Source organism: Hemibagrus wyckioides, linkage group LG07 (assembly GCF_019097595.1).
Source record: "Hemibagrus wyckioides isolate EC202008001 linkage group LG07, SWU_Hwy_1.0, whole genome shotgun sequence".
Classification (NCBI taxonomy): domain Eukaryota; kingdom Metazoa; phylum Chordata; class Actinopteri; order Siluriformes; family Bagridae; genus Hemibagrus; species Hemibagrus wyckioides.
The window spans coordinates 3,496,004-3,513,637 of record NC_080716.1 but is presented as its reverse complement, the minus strand read 5'-3'; the positions used below and the strand labels follow the sequence as shown (position 1 = coordinate 3,513,637).

The following is a 17,634-nucleotide window of genomic DNA, read 5'->3' as shown; positions in this document are numbered from 1 at the left end:
TCATTTCCGCATCGTTCGAACTTTCTGTTAGACCTTCTTCTCATCGACTGTCTCGTTCACTCTGTCTCTGTCTCGTTTTCTCTTCCTCGGAACTCTCTTTGCATTTCTTTTTCTTCTTCCCTGCTCTTTTGTTTGTAACTTTAAGGGTTGCCTTTTCAGTATTTTGTGTCTTTGCTGTTTAATACAAAGCGAAATTTGGGCCTATTGCGTGTCTTCTGAGGAACACACAGAGACACACATGCACACACAGTCTGTTTGATGTGGGCGTTCCACCCTGTCTGCCACCCTTTCTCCTTGTCTCCAAGGGGAAATCTGTGTGTGAGACATGTGTACTGGAGACGTCAACACAGGGCTCCAGGTCACGCTGAAAAATTTGGTCTGAAAGATCTTGTCATGCACACACACACACACACACACGCCTTTGTCTTACTTCTTATGAAGATCCCCCACTGACATAAATATTAATGTGGCTAATTAGTCTTATGTTATGTCTAAACTTAATTCGAACCTTAACCTCAAACAAAAAGAAATGTCTACACATGGTCGAAACAGTCCAGATATTCCTATCCTAGACACTTGGTGCCAACTCCCAACTCAGTGGAATGGTGCCAGAGAGGAAGAGAACAGAGAGTTTTTAGCCAACTGGCACACGTCAGAACAAGGAAGAAAAAGAGACAGATATATGAAGATATGAAGGTATAGAGGGAACTAGAGGTTATGATTGCTGCCTTGTCTCTTTCTCCCTTCAATTATTTATCCCATTCCGTTTCTTTCTCATTTCCTCCGGTGTCTCATCCCACACTTTCACATCTTATAACAGCTCAATTAGAGGCTGTGATTGCTACAGTGAGTGGTGTGACAACCCTCTTGTGCTAGCATTTTCTGCTTTGTTGCACAGAGATTCACCCCGAAAAATTGCTGCGGAGAGAATTTCTGCCAAGGCCAAGTTGTCCTGTAAGACTGTATTTCCCCTAATTAAAGAAACAGTGATATGAAATAATAGAACAGAATTTTCCTCTCATCAAAAAGGCTTTGCATCAGAGCTACAAGCTAATGGAGTTATCATGTTTTGGGTGTTTATTTTACCAAAAATCTATATATAGATATAACTGCACACTGCAAATACATGCAGAACACTGCACCCAGTTCTTCATTTGTAAGTAATGGCATTGGTTAGAAATGAATTTCTCTGTAGCTAAATGTTTCAGCCATCTTAGATATCTTCATCCTGAAACCATTTTTTAGCTTAACACTAAAATGAACCAGAAAGCTGGGAGATATCCAAATAATATAAAATTTATATTCTGATGGGATCCCTGGTGGTCCAGTGGCATGATCCGTCACCACTTGATTCAACCCAGCCACTGAAGGGTCAACTCTCTGTGCCGGTCCCAAGCCCAGATAAAATGGGAGGGTTGCATCAGGAAGGGCATCCAGAGTAAAATATGTGCCAAATCAAAATATGCAGATTGGATGATGCTCTGTGGTGACCCCGAATAAGGAGCAGCCGAAGGACAACAACAACATCTTATGTCAGGCTTGAGGGGCACAAAGGCTTAATGGTTGCCTTGCAATTCTTGGTTCGGGGGTTCAATTTGTGCCTCCACTCTGTGTGAGTTGAAGTTCGCATGATGTACTGCTTGAGGGGTCTGTATACTCCGGTTTCCCACTCATACAAAGACATCTTTAAATTCCCTGGGGTGTGTGAGTGTTAGAAGGTGATGGTTTGGCACCCTGTCCAGTGTGTCCCCTGCCTTGTCCCTTAGGATAAGCTTCACATTCCCCGTGACCCTGATGATACTTTCTCAGAGTAGTCGACATGTAAGCAAATTTAAAAGAGAAGGAAATAAACATCAGGTTAACGCAGTCAAGACATGTTGGCAAAAGTACCATACTATAGTGTTCTGCATAAGTGTTCACCTCCTTGAAATGTTTCATATTTTATAGTGTACAACTTGGTACCTTCGTGTTGAAGAGAGCTCGGCCCTTATGGTGAAGCTGTTCACAACCAAAGCAGGGACACTCTACAAAGCTGGATATATTGAATAATGGCGAGACAAATGCCTTTATTAACATAGGCCATATAAATTCGGTTTGGAGTTTGTATGCCAAAATGCATGATCTTGGTAAATGTGGAAAAAGGTTGTCTGGACTCAGAAGATCAAAACAAAAAGTTTGTCAGACTGAATCACCATTCCTACAGTGAAGCATGGTGGTGGTGGTGGTATCATGCTGGGAGGATACTTATCACCAATAGGAACTAGGAAACCTGTTAGGGTTAAAGGAAAGAAGGATGGCGCCAAATACAGGAAAATCCTAGATGAAGACCTTTTCCAGTCTGAAAAAGACGGTGGCTGTCTTCCAACAGGACAACAACCATTAAGCATACTGCCAAAGCTGCAGTGGACTGGTGAATTTGTTAGAATGGCCCAATGAAAGCCCAGACCAATCTGATTAAAAATCCAGAAAAATTGGCAAAAATATCAGAATCCAGATGTGCAAAGCTGATTGAGATATATCCCAGAAGACTTACTGCCAAAGGTGATTCTTTCAAGTATCGACCCAGAAATGAATACTTATTCAACTAACAAATGTTTATTTGTACATTTCAACACTCTAAAACTGTAAATTTTCAGGGGAATTAAACTTAACTAAGTGGCTATAAAAACTGAAAATGTGTTAGCAATAGTTATATGGCATATTAATGTGGCATACAAATAAGTGGTAGCATGCTGTTTTAGCCATTTAAGTTTATAACATTTTCATCTTAATAAAGGGATTTGTGTTATTTGTTTTCTTTCAGAATTCTGGTATTTGCATTCTGGTTGTCTTAAACACAAATTTCCACGAAAACACATGGATGGAAACTGATACGCAGGCCAGGTTGCTTGGCTATTATAAGAAAGTGGGGTTGTAAACATTTCAGGCACGTATGTAGCTTTGTTTGAATGTGAGGGTAGCTATTGGATTTGATCAGCTTTGGAATGAAAGCACTGGTAAAGGGTAGAAAGTTAATTCCGGTTGAGACAGATCTGATGCAACAGCTGTGACCCCTGGAGTGTATAAGAGACAGAAAGAGAACAAGGAAAAGGATGGGAGCAGAAAGGTTAGGGGGGCACAGTGTGATCTGATGTGTCCCTCTAGGCTACTTGTCACCTCAATGGCTGGTTGTCTTGTCCCCATCCCTTATCCTAGGGGCTTGGTGGCAGCTGTGAACAGTCTGATTTTGAACATTTTTGGCTTTTTATTCTGCATTGTCTCTCAGTCCGTTTCTTTTATTCAGTTCGGCTAAATTTTCATTCAGGTCACTGTGCTTTAGTTCAAATTGACAAAGAAGGTCTAATCCCTTTATGTGGGCATTACATTTATTAGCCACATTGGAATAACACTATCTTATAAAAAAAAAAAGCCTGTGCTCCTTGACCTGAGCAAATAGACCCGGTGAAATTCTTGTGCCACTAAATATTAATGGTTCAGACAAACTGAACCAAGCCTACCAAATGTTCTTTGATATTGTGATATTAGGTAACAAACAAGGTAAACAATGCTAGTCATGTAGCAGCTGCATGGAAATGGTATATTTGCAGCTTTATTGTAGTAAGAGGTACCTTTTTATCTTTTGTTGTTAACCTCTATATAACCTTTATATAATCTTGGTCATGGGCACTGGTCTCACTAAATATGGTCTTGTTTGTGGACCTGTTTGTGTTGATCAAGTTTGACAAGAAGTACCTGTAGTTCCTTCTACATACCTCAAACTCTTTGGCATGACATATATGTACATATACACATGGAGCAATTAAGAGTGTCCAGTTGATGTTTTTGAAAGGTTGAGGAAACTGGAGAACCTGGTGGAAACCAATGCAGACAGTGGGAATACATTCAAAACTTGAACTATAATAACTACAAGGTTTACTGTAAGTTACCCCAGGTGTTACCATCTATATGTATGGTTCCCTGTAATAGACTGGCGTATCATGTTGTATTCCCACTTCATGACCAGTCTTTCCAGGACAGGGATTCTATGGTGCCACTGAAACATTTGGCCATACTTTTAATGGCCAAAAGCTTAGGGACACCTGGCCATCAAATCCATGTGTGCTTGTTGAACAGCCACTCTAGATTTAGTCCCCCCTGGATGTTATAATAATCTCCAATCTTCTGGGAAGGCTTTCCTATATATTTTGGAGTGTGGCTGTGTGGATTTGCCCATTTAGCAAGTAAAGAGTTAATGATACGAGGCACTTGATGGTGAGTAGGTGAAGTCCTAATTCATTCCCAAGGTGTTCAGTTGGATTAAAGTCAAGACTTTGTGCAGGACACTTGAGTTCTTCCATGAAAACCATAGCTAACCATGACTTCAATGGCAGCACAGGGCCACTGTCACGGTGGAACTGCTTTGGGACCCCTTAGATCTGGTAAAGGGATACTGCAATTATACAGCACACAAAGACATTCTAGACCAGGGATGCCCAGTTTTATCTGCAAAGGGTCAGTGGGGTGCAAGTTTTCATTCTAGTCGCTCAAGAGCCACGTCTCACCACGTGTTTTTTTTTTTTGTTTTTTTTTACATTAGTTGATCCTGGCTTTCTGTAGGGTCAGGTGTGGTTTCTGCTGGGTTTGAATGAAAACCTGCACCTACGCCAGCTCTTTCTGGATAAGATTGGATATCCCTGTTCTAGAAAACTGTGTGCTTTCTACAGTTTGTGGAAGGGTCACATATGGGTGTGATGTTCACTTTTGACTATAGTGTATTTGTAATCTGTGGGTTTTGTTTGTGACTTTACACATGGTGGTGATGCATGTAAACTGCATGTATTGGGGTTTTCTCAGCCTCCATTACTGTCTGCTACATTGATAGCTCTACACTGACCAGCTTGACCTACTGTAAAATACAGGATTGTGGAAGACTTTTAGTGTCTTTTTTCAGGTAGCCCTGTCCAGCATTTAAATTTGAATTGAAACTAGCGGATGGAAACTCTAGTGCTTATTGGTAGGTTGATTACCAGCTTGGTTGAGGTCCTGAGGCTTGTGTCAAATACGGAGAGCGAAAAGATTTCAGCGAAAAGAAAGATTTCAGGTTGCTGAGCTCTGCCCAGGTCATGCAGTCTCCTGCGAGTTTTTTGGCATCATTTGAATTCTATCTTTGAAGTGTAGACAGCTAATGAACTCATGTCTCACGCTGCTTTGCACTTGCCCCTACTGTCCAAGTCTCCCCTCTTCCTCTCATTCATTATTTCTTTCTCTCTATCTCTGTATCTTCCTTTGAAGTCAGCAGTTCGTCATGGTACAGTGATTTACAGGTCAATACTGAAAGCTCTTTGCCCATGATACGGGGCATTAAGCCCTATCACCAGAGTCATCTATTGCTTTCTCCTTCTCTTTGTCTCTCTCTACATTTTCAATGGCTTCCTCAGTGAGCAAAACCTTTTAGGATCCTCTTTGAATGTCAGAATCAACAAACTGCATTCTGCTCTGTTCTCTGCAAGTACAAATATCTTGGATGTAGGTGAAATCAATTCAGTTTTGTTATTTTATACTATTGTGCATTTAACTATAACAATACCAACAACAAGAAATCCAGATGGTGTGTTTCTTAATGAGCAAGCCAGTGACAAATCTCCTGAGGCAATATGAGAAATAAACCTTGAGAGAAACCAGATTCAAAAGGTAACCAGGCATCTTTTGGGTGAAAGTGGATCGCAGACTTATAAATCATGGCATTATGCTGTTGAAGAACAGTACTGTGTTTTTTGGAAGTATGTTGAGCATAAGAGTATTGTGAAGAGGAGGCCTGGGATGAGCACAGGACAGTCTTATAATTCTAGTAGCAGGTTCAAATCTGCAGTGTCCTGATGAGATTGCCCCCTTGGGCTTTAAATGAGTTTAAGGAGTCCTAATAAATAGTAGATCATTATATGCTTATTCAAGATTTTGTTATGAATTCCTGCAAATTGCAATATTGCAGGAAAAATTGATTAAATTTCTCAATTTTGTGCTGCATTGTTCCATACAATCAACTGCAGTTGCTCTGCTTCAGTGCTCCCTGTACACTTGTTTTATGCAGCTGCGCACAGATTTACTGTAGTACATCACTTCAAGCACAACATGGCACATTAATAATTAATGTATCTGTTTAGCCGCTGAGGTTTTCTGAGGCAGTTTTCATCTCTTTCTCTGTTGTACTTTGTCATCATTGCAGTCCTTTTTTTCTTTGGACCTGTCAAAGCCTTGACAAGGGTGAAAATCTCAATAACAGGTTGGTGTTTTGGAGAGGGTTTTTTTTTTTTTTTTTTTTGCCTTTCTGGGATTCCTTACAGGACTTGTTGTCTTAAGCGGTATGAGACTTACAGTACACACCCAATTTTACATCCACTCTCTCTATCCCACCATCATGCTACAACTAGCAGATGAATTGACAAAACACATAGAAGAACGGAAAGGGAAAGCGGAAGTCTTTATTAACAGGATTCTTAGTGATTCTCTATCATGTGGCTGCTTCTCTCGCTGGGGAGCCATTACTGAATCATTAGATAGAGGACCTGAGGAGCTGAAAATGACAGAAGAGAACACAAAATGGCAAGGAGAAATGAATAGAGAAAGGGAATAGCAAGAAGGCTATGCATAGCTGTAAAACTGATTAAATATGCAATGTTATTGTACTGATCTTATAGGGAGGGTCTTTTTTTCAATGTCCGTTTACAAAAAATTGGTGATGTTTTTTTTTTTCTCTTTAGAATAATGATACCGAATCGACTTCAAATCCGAGTTCAAATCCTGAGTTGGAATTCGGACCATCGTGCCACAGGCATTTGTAGCAAGGAACCAATACTCATGCTCCCCTGGTAATCACAAAGACACTAGCCAATCGTGGGCATCTGCAAGCTTGTGTATGCGGAAGAGGCACTTTTCTCCAAACTTTGCTACTCAGTTTGAACTCAGTTTGAAGATTTACTTAGCTTGAAGGTCTCAGATGGTAGACTTTGCATAAAAGGAGAGAGTCGGCTGGTGGGTCGAAATTAGCAAGGGACCAAACTGTGGAGAAAATTGATAGTGGTGGGTGGGGTGGGGTTGTAGCATGTAAGGTTTACATAATGGTTTAGTTATCCTGTAAAGTTAGAAAATTCTAATTTAGTTGTGTTTCAAAGCCTCTAGTTTGTAATTTTGGTTTCACCGTCATCATATTGAGATGCTTAGGAGAAAGGAGTCAGGAATACAGTGGCTTAGCAGGTTTGTTCACACTTCCAAGGTTGGCAGTTTCCCTGTCCTTGCATGTTTTCCCTATACAGCAGGGGGTTTCCCCTTGGTACTCTGCTTTCATTACCCAGTCCAAAGCCATACACTGTAGCCTCTAAATTGTCTTTAGTGTGTGAATCAGTGTGCGATTGAGCCTTGCAATAGGTTGGCACCCTGTCCAGGGTGTCCCCTTCCTTGTTTCCCAGAGTTCCCTGGGAACTCTAGGCCCTAGTCCCCCTGTGATCCTGCATAGGACAAAAGGTTCAGAAAATAGATGGCTGGATGAATGGAGAAAGAAATCTTCCATTCTGCATAGCTGTACTGCTGAATGTTGGCAAAGAGATAATTATATATAATTATGTATAATCAGCGAAGACATGACTGCCAACAATACATTTGCAAGTTACGTGTCCGTAGGATATAAGAGGAGAACAATGCAGGAACTGAAACAGAAACTTGTGGACCACTATATTGCACCTTTTGCATTTCATAGAATCTCAATTAATGGACACAAACTGCAAAAAAAAAAATGAATGAAAAAACAAAAGAATCTAAATGTTTAAATGATCCTGTGTACAGTATTGTCAGACCGTTCACTTTTATTTGTATAGCAGACGCTCAGTGTCTCAGCTAATTTGTTCTAAACTTTTCTATTGTACTTTAAGCTTCTTCCATATCAGGGATTTTTCTGAAGAGGTTCTGTCAGAAGAAAGATATTTTTATACTTTACTCTTTACATCTGTGAAAATGAAGCAGGCGGAGGGGGAGAGGTGTAGGAAAAGAAAAGTGCGATGCTGCAGAGGAAGGCTCAGTGGAAGAATATAATAGTAAAAAAAACTGAATAGAGAAAGGAAGTAGAAGAAGGAAGGACGCTTGAGTGGAGAATGGCAGATGAGGAACGGGGGAGGTTGAGTGCAGATGTTTTGACTTATGCTAATCAGTAAGATTTGATAGAGTTGAAACTCAACTCAACTATCTTACACAACTAAAATATTTAGTTTATCCATCTCTCACCTTCGTTGGCTGTTTGGCTAATTTCCAGTCTATCCAGGAATCACTATTCAGGACCTGTTCAGGATGCAGTTTATGTCTGAGAACATTAGCATAACATGATATTTTTTTACTTATTACGAGTTTTTTTTTTTGTTTCACATTACCAGGTATGATGATATTCTTTAATTTTTTTTTTGTCAATATCCTGAACTGAGATAGGGCTTTCAGGTACAGATAGATGCAATTGATTTTGGAATCCACAATACATAAATAATTCATAGTACTAGACAGCGTTTTGGATTTCTCGTGGTATTTTGAACTAACGTGACAGATTAAAAAGCTATCAGTATTGTAGCGATAATCGGATATTGCTACATGGTGTTGGAATAGAAGTGTAGGTGGAGAATAATATGAATAAAAAAAGGGCTTGGGCAGAAGCATAAATCCAGGGATAAGCATTTCTTTTGGCTGGTTTTCAGAAAGCTAATTAAGCCTAGTTAATTAAATCCTTTTTATTTAATAGACACCTTCTACTGACAAGGTAATTTGGACTATTCCTAATTTATGTGTAGATCTGACTCAGTCGCTTTGACTCGCTTCGACCCGTATTAATCTTCTGGGGGATTTTTATTACTTTGAAGGCGGAAGTGTCTTTTTGATCATCAAGCCCTTCGCTTAGCATTTTAGTATGAAAGAATAAACCAAGCAGAAGGCTTGGAATCTGTTTATATCAATGCACTCGTTCTGTAATAAACTCATTTCAAATTTGCGATGATATGGTGAACTTTTTCTTAAAGGAAATGTTGAGGTCACATTTAAGGACGGGGATTTCGGTGTCAAAGCTGTGTAATTGACACTGAGAGAGAGAGAGAGAGAGAGAGAGAGAGAGAACAGGAAGCAGTAACAGAAAGTAGTTTGGTTTGTGGACAACAGCAGATGTAACTGTAAATGCATGAAGGAAATTGTTATTAGAAAAATAATCAACACCACATTGTTGATTAAGAGTTTTGTTCCTTACATATGTAACATCAATGTATATCAGTAAAGTTACTAGGTTGTCATGGTTAAAATAATACACTGAATGTGAAACGTATCTATTACAAATATGTTTCAGGTGTTGGCTACATGGCGGCTTTACCTCATGGCTCCAAAATTACCAACCAAGGTGATGTAGCATCTATGAAACACTATTAAAATATACTTCTCTGTAGGTCATGTCTAAAATGGTTTCATTTCATGATTATTGTACTCATAGGTAGAGCAAACATTTAACTACCTGGAGATTCGTGCTATAAGCCCTCATCCAGAGAACCAGGTAAGGGCTAGTCTGCAAATCGAACACATTTAATATATGAGTTTGTGTTTCTCTTTACAAGCTAGCACTTTGTGTTTGTGGCTTTCTCTCAGGTCGTCATAGAGACGGACAAGTCCACCTACGTCTTCAGGCTACAGTCGAGTGAACACATGGACCAGCTGCTCGGCCACATCAACTTCACGCTCTCACGTATCTTCAACAATTCCCTCTGCGTGTGAGTGTTTGGGGAAAAAAGGGTAGTGTGTATGTATATATATATATACAAAACAACATGTGACATCGTTCACACTATACATGTAGACATTTATGCTAAATTAATTAGTACCACTGAATTAATGTGGGCAACTCAAAATATGGAATTGAAAGCCTTGCTATCTGTCATACAAGTTATGATTAAAATGTGAATTGACAGTGAAAAAAAAAAAAATGTTGGTCCGTATTTTCCATCCCACATTTTTGTTCGAAGTTCTACTGCTTAAGCACACGCTCAAGCAACTTCAGAGTTGCTTAACCCTTTTTTACAAATACATTTTCCAGTAAGTAATTTTTGTCTTCTTTGACCTTTTGGAATGAGTCACAGACACTGAATAAGAGTAAACAGTTAAGCTGTGGTAATTGATTTGGGTTAACACAACATACTCAGTCGTTTCTTCTATTCACAGCTGCTTTTTCGCACTCATGAGGCAGAATTGCTGCATGAAAAATAACATCTCTGAATTTTCTCTCCTTTCTCTCTTTCAGTCCCTCTATCTTTCAAGCAGATGGTGAGATTTCTGATGGGGGGCATAAATATTCGCCAAGCTCGGAAACATCAGTGGAGGCACAGAGAGCCTGTGGTGAGGAAAAAACCCCACTCACTGCGAGATAAGGACCAGTTAACATGCCTTCTTCATTATGGCCAATTTGTCCTGCATATGTTATTTGTTTTAATTTGTTTGTTCCTATATTTAGCATCAAATCGTCGCTCATTTGTTATTTCCTCTTAAACCCGCTCAAAGTCTGCATTTTATCCTTGTCTTTCTGAACACTGGTGGGAAACGTCCTCCTTTTGACTTTATAGTGAAAGTGCTCTCTGAGTTAATTTCACACCAGTGACTTTGCAACACACCCTGGACTCTTTCAGGAGGTTTTTCTGAGACCTACGCTGCGCTCTGTGACTACAACGGCATTAGCTGCAAAGAGGAAGTGCAGTGGGTAAGACGATGTCACATCCTATCTCGGCGTTCACTTAAAAGTTTTTTATTCTGACTTTATGCAATCTCTCTTTGTCTTTCATTTTAAGGATGTGGACACTATATATCACTCCCAGGATAATAGGGAGTTTAATCTGTTGGACTTCGCTCACCTGGAGAGCAGGTAGAGTATACTCTTTCAAAGGTAAACCACTGCAATAACATAATACAGCAATATCTCACTATATTTAATATTCTCACCAAATTAGCTTCAAAATTGTACAATGGGAGTCAACAGCAGTATGTTGTCCAATCACGATCCTATTATATGCTGTCATTGGTCTGAATTTTGTCTACAAGAAGAATAATAAATGTTCCCAGGAAGTAAAGATTGGGGGTGAGAGTAATTTTATTTATTTATTTATTTATTTATTTATTTATTTATTTATTTATTTAACAAATTACTCATTCTTTGAGGAAACTGTGAAACACTTCCTTGTTGCTGACATTTTCACTGTTGATCCGTTGCCCAAATTGTCTGCACTTTCTGTCTCAAGAGACCAAAGCAGGCTTATAAAACAGGGGTCAAAGGCACTATATTGTCCAAGAACAAATGTACAAATAACTTGAAACTAAAATGGTTCCTCATTGCTGACTCTGCCCAAATTGTCTGGAACTCAGAGCAAACAGCGATTTTAATCACTTTCGGGCTTCAGAGCTGTTCAGTGGCTCTATGTTCTCCAATCATATTGTATTCATGCGGCTAAATTTGTCTATATATCCAGAACTAGCAACTCCAGCGACGAATAATGAGTAGTTGAATTTCACAACTTGCTCATCCTTCATAGAAACTGTGAGACACTTCCATGTTGCTGTCAATTTCAATGCTGATCTGCTGCCCAGATTGTCTGGATAGGTCTGCACTTCCTGGCATGAGAGACCAAACAGCACTTTTAATCACTTTCTAATTATCATTACCATTAAAATAATTAGTAAAGTGTTTCATTTGATTCTTTATTGTTTTTAATTTTTTTTTTCTTTTGGGCGAAAAACCAAAAGTGGCCCTTTTCCTTGAACGTTATTGTTCTGTGTTCCAAATAATCATGGTTCTGTTGGAATGATGATATTTGTATACTTATCATACAGTCTCTAGCTGAAAGACTCCCAAAATATAAGTTGCTGGAAAGAGGCAGGGCTTCGAGAGATCGTTGAGAGTTCAGAACACCAACATAACAACACATGTCGATTACTCGGCGAAGGGAAAAAAAATAAGATTGCTCTTTTGCCGTGTTTATGAGCCATGACTCATACCAGATTGTGCGTGTGTTAAAATGCGGAGCGCCCACGCTAAAATGATAGAAGGTCTGTGATTCTATCATGTATCTCCCTGGAGCTAGGTTCAAATACCAGCTGTATCCTGAGGCTCGCTGATTAGCTTTCTCTGCCAAGCGAGTTGGGCAACATGATGAAAACTAGTGCGTGATGCAGGCACAGTAACATGAATAGGAATATTGAATAGAAGGAATCTTCTAATATGGAACAAGCTCCTGTTTGCAGTGGCTTAGAAAGAAACACCTGAGGAGATGATGCTTAGTAAAAAAGTTTCTGACACTTTTTTTCTCTTGCCTTTTCTTTTTTCCATTTTCTTCCAAATTTAGTTGAATGGCTTTGCAGGTATTCATATGAATAATCTTTCAATTATTAATCACTGATTCTAAGTACTAAGTCGAACCTTTAGTTATCCTTCACAGCTGTTCTAGAATTGGTAGCATGCTTGCATCAAATCTGGAATCTAAATATAGATCTTCACCCATTCACCATGTCTTTCACACCCATGAAAAGTAGCCAGTTGTTCTACCCCAGCTCTAATTTTTTATATAACTGATAGTTTCATAGTTTATATATATATATATATATATATATATATATTGTGAAATTGAAAGCCTAAGAAGAATGCAACAACTAACAAACTACATGCGGTTATGACAACATTCACACATTATCGAAGCTCTTATTACAACCATTCGGCATCTCTGTGGACCCCCTCCCTCACTCTAGCTATAGAACAGCATAGAAGATTTCTTCTTCCTGTCTGACAGAATCTTCAGTTTCACTTCCTGTGTGATTTGTATATACATCCAGCTGTGTAGAAATAGCTCCTTATCTTGACACCTTTGTCATAGAAACTGCCACCTACTTCATTTAATGACGGAGAAAAAAAAAAAACAGGAAGTCTATTTGAAGGCTGGTGCATGTACAACGCAATGTGATGACTATGTTAGCTGGAGGAGAGGAAGTTGTGTAAAGGAGCAGGGGGGCAATTTTTTTTCTTTTTTTTATTAGAAAACAACCTGATGCAGTGAAATCTTTGGTGGGGAAGTAGACACACAAGGAGGAATAACGTCACAAGAAACAGATGTGATGAAGAGTTACCTAACTTCAAGCATAAATTCACAACCTGGCTTAATACACAGGAAGCCAGGAAACAGGACAAATAGTCCACAGAGACAAACAAGAGCAATTTTAGATTTAAATTTTAGATAGGTCAAAAATCAGGAAATGGTGGAGTAAGAATTAAGAAAAACGAGGCTTAATCACAGACCAAATCAGGGAACAGGTGAACACAGTCAGGTAACAACCCGAAGACAAAACAGGGGTTTAACACAAAAAAATGAATAATGGTAGAAAATAATATGAAAGCAACAGCTATGTGGTGATAATTAAGTGTAGTTTCAAGCTTAGTAAGATGTTTATTGGCAGCTATTGCTACTGTTAACCAGAAGAAGAAGAATCTTACGCATTTGGCATGAAAAGAGAATGGAAAAGGAGGAAAAAAGAGAAGTTCATGCCATGACTCGTTGCCATGACTATTTCTCTTAGAAACGTAGACTGTTTTTCTGATCAATATTCCAGCCATCAGATTCTTTAAGGTGGTATTTCTTTGCACTGCCACTAAAGTTTATGGCATTTATCTCTGCCATGATATGATATAGTCGATCTGTTCCGCTTTCTTCCAAGAAAGAAAGTCGTGGAGCTTTGCCAAGACCCTTGTTGCGGGAAGTGAAGCTTCAGCATGGTATGGTCAGAGATGTGTGATGAGCATCAAAGAATAAGATGCACATCACATCAAGTCAGATTCATACAAAGCCTTTATATATGATGTAATGAATTTCCTGTAATTTTTGTGTAGATTCATGACATATATATATATATATATATATATACATATATATATAGCGTTGCTATGCATCATAACATCACTAGCTGTACTGTACACAAACTATGTAACTAATTATGACTTATGGATGATTCTAAAGCAACTGATCACTTTGCCAGTTGATGAACATTACGTTACATTCTGACCATTAAGTTTCATAATTAGAGCTTATTAGAGTTTGTAGACATGCTTAGAAAGAATTCTAAGCATTTCATATATTTATAGATTTGTAAATATGGGTTTTGAGGATTTTTTTTTTTTTTTAAAAATAAAACCTGTATTAAAGGAATAATGGAATTTAGTATTATTTGACTTTATAAGATTCCTGCAAGGAATCATTACCAACCTCCAAGCATATTTATTATGATTTATTATTTATGTGTGTGTGTGTGTGTGTGCTTTTCCAGTGAACTGCTACGGCATTAGAAATAATATGTGCATGAGAATGAAGTTAATAAGACTCTTTCTCGCGGTTATATAAAGAAGTCCCATATGAGAATACAGTCATAAGCCTTGCTTTAATTTAAGACATGGACTTCTCTTTCTCTCTTTCTCTCTTTCTTTCTTTCTTTCTTTCTTTCTTCATGCAGCTCTGTCTCATTCTTGAAGGAGGAATAGGCAGTGAGTGGGCTACAGCTTGTTCCTTTTTTTTTTTCAGAGTAAAATGGTTTTAGGCCTATGGCCAGGATTAAAAGCCATATCACAGACACGTGGTGCTGAGTAGCGTGCTGCCCTGGCATCAGTTTCCCCATCGATCTTCTCTTCCTCTCTTAGCTTCTCTCTCATGCAGTGAGCATATCCTGCTGAATGTGTCATTTTGTACTATTTCTGGCTCTGGGAGTTTGTTTCAGGATTCACTTGTGACGGAAAAGATTGGCTAACAGGCTTTTTTTGGAAAAGGAAGCTTATTTTTTTCTCAGTGTGTGTGTGTGTGTGTGTGTTTTGCAGAGACCTCGCAGTCATCGTAGCATCTTTGGCGTACAATACATGGTTCACCAAGATCTACTGCAGAGACATGCGCTTAGTAAATATCTCATTCATTTTTTTCTTGCTATCTTGCTTGCAGATTTATTAAGAATATACTTCTGTGCCATTTTTAGTTATTTTTAGTTATCACTGTCCTTATTACTACATAAACATACATCTTAAGGCCAAGTTATCAAATCCAACTTTTTTATGTTGAATTTTTGGTTGTTGTAGAGTGAAGTTTTCGAATATGAATTTCACATATACTGAATAAAAATGGTATATACTTTATACTAAAAAAAAATTTGAATACAGTGGAACCTCGGCATACAGCTTAAGGAGAAAATTTGTATTGTGAAACAAATTTTCCCATAAATTCCCAAAAAATAATAATCTGTTCCAGTCACCCAGAAAATTAATAATAATACCAGTACGAAGCGTATGTAAACTGACGAAGAACTGACCCAAGCCAAGCATTCTATATCAAGGGTTCTCACAGGAAGTCGTGCCACCAAGCTTGGGCTAAAAATAGAACAATCCACCCACGCCACCAATCTGTCAACAAAAAAACACGCCAAAAATCATGTAGCTTTTGAACGCACGCCGAAGGCAACGTCGGAATCGTGGGTTGACTCTTTCCAAACAGCTTTTCACTAACAAAAAAATCGTAAAAACTCTCTTCGCTTGGCTTTCCACTGACGCTAAAACGGCTCCCGGACGTACTTCGTTCGTATGCCGAAAATGCTCCGTAAGCCGATGCAAATTTCAATTCTTAAGGCGAAAATGCGTAAGGCATTCGTATGCCGAGGTTCCACAGTAAATGGACATTTTTGCCAACATGCTGAGCAAAATGTTAGCTCAACAGAAATCTCTAAATTTCAAATCTTGGAAGTAGCCTGAGCTAGATTGACTATATTAAATATAACAGAAAAATATACAATTTAATGTCTTATTTAATGAATTCTAACAGACGAAAGTTATATTTACAACTTCCAAACTCCATAGTCACTTTTTGGTGTAAATAGTATGCTTGGGTTCCTTTCAGCCTTAAATTTATGGTGGAGGAAATGCAAGTGAAGTAATTTAGTAATTATTATACCAGAGGAAAGCAATCTTTTATCCTTTATTCATTTGTAATAATAAGATCAGTATTGTGCTCAGCATTGGAAAATACTCTAAATAGACTAAATCGTTACTATATTGGTGTCTTTACACATTAATGAAATTGAATGCTCATACTCTTAGTTAATTACATTTCCATTTTTCAAATAGACCTTCAAAGTACGTGCTATAAATCTTTTCCTCTCTCATCTAACGATTGACTGTATGCTATATAGAAGCTTAGGTTAGCATCTAGTCAAGCTCATCAGCGTTAAAAATATATATATATAAATAAATCAATAAATCATGCCATTTTATGATTTGGGGAAACTACATCATGTAGTTAGCAATATATCCTAGATAAGCTGACAGACTCCAGTGTGTAGCTTGAGGATTAGCGCTCCAGGCACTTAACTCAGTGAAATATTTCAAAAGCTGTCTATTTCACCTCACAGAAAGTTAGGAACTCTATCTACTTTAAAAATGAAAAATAAGTTTGGGGTAAATTTTGTGAATTTGCTAACATTTACCTGCTATATTATAAACAAAGTTAGCTTGTTTTCTTTGCTAAAGACAGGTTAGACTAGCATGGACTAGCCTTCCAGTAGCTAAAGTAATTCGCTAGGCAGCTAGTCAAATCCTAGCTTATAGTAAATATCGCTACAGAGACAGAAAGTTGCTTTAAAAAAGGAAAAGAGTTTTAGACAATTGATTTAAGTCACTTTTTACATGAAAGAACTTTCATTTCTTTTCATCACTTGAAAAGTTTCTCACCTTTTGGTGCTTGAGGACACTGAAAAGTTTTTATCCTTTTATTCCTTTTGTTTCATTCCTTTTGTTATTGGGGATTTATTTTCCTTTAATTTGTCACCTTTCTATATCTCCATTTTATTTTCCCGGACAAAGTGTTATAGTAATGTATAGGGCAAAGGAGTCATGAAGACTTAAATATAATTGTTTTGTGTGTGTGTGTGTGTGTGTGTGTGTGTTACAGAGCTCAGAGGTTGTGGAGCAGGTTCTCCATACCATCAGTAAATCAAGTAGTCTAGAAGAACTTACTCTGGAGAATGCAGGCCTTAAAGCGTGAGATATTCTCTCTCTCTCTCTCTCTCTCTCTCTCTCTCTCTCTATCTTTACCTTTCATTCTGTGCTGCACTTGAACTTTCTGACAGCCGCAACTCGATTTCATTATTTTTTCCCCCCTCTTTTTGTCTTGTTTTTGCCCATAGAGATTTCCCTCAGAAAATGGCTGTCGCTCTGTCGGAAAACCCAGCGTCTGTGCTCCACTCCCTCAACCTGGCCCACAACACGTTCGACAATCAAGGTTTGAAGACATGCGACTGTCACCTCGCTCTTTTATTTATTCACTTATTTCTTTTTCTCATTCCATTTGTCAAGAGATGAGCCTCTTAATGATCACTTAAATATGAGATGTTATTGTATTAAGCTAGATGCTCCTGAAAATGTGAACGCTGTTTCTGTGTGTGGGAGCGCTTGTCTATGTCAAATTCCCAGGGTGTGCCAAATTCAGTCATGTCAAACACATCAGATGCTATCCATGTGCCTGACATGTTAACAAGTGTGTGTGTGTGTGTGTGTGTAGACACAACCTCCAAAACAGCTTGGTTATTTTT

General features: G+C 38.4%; 1 protein-coding gene across 1 annotated transcript in view; it reads left to right on the top strand.

The window, feature by feature from the left end:
- Positions 1-17,634, top strand: part of carmil3 (capping protein regulator and myosin 1 linker 3) — a 52,018-nt gene that overhangs the window by 3,227 nt on the left and 31,157 nt on the right. The window contains exons 3-11 of the mRNA XM_058395777.1: positions 9,344-9,394; positions 9,485-9,544; positions 9,637-9,758; positions 10,286-10,380; positions 10,668-10,738; positions 10,827-10,900; positions 14,882-14,957; positions 16,995-17,083; positions 17,230-17,324. Coding sequence (XP_058251760.1) covers positions 9,344-9,394; positions 9,485-9,544; positions 9,637-9,758; positions 10,286-10,380; positions 10,668-10,738; positions 10,827-10,900; positions 14,882-14,957; positions 16,995-17,083; positions 17,230-17,324 — 733 coding nt within the window. The remainder of the gene's footprint in view (positions 1-9,343; positions 9,395-9,484; positions 9,545-9,636; positions 9,759-10,285; positions 10,381-10,667; positions 10,739-10,826; positions 10,901-14,881; positions 14,958-16,994; positions 17,084-17,229; positions 17,325-17,634) is intronic.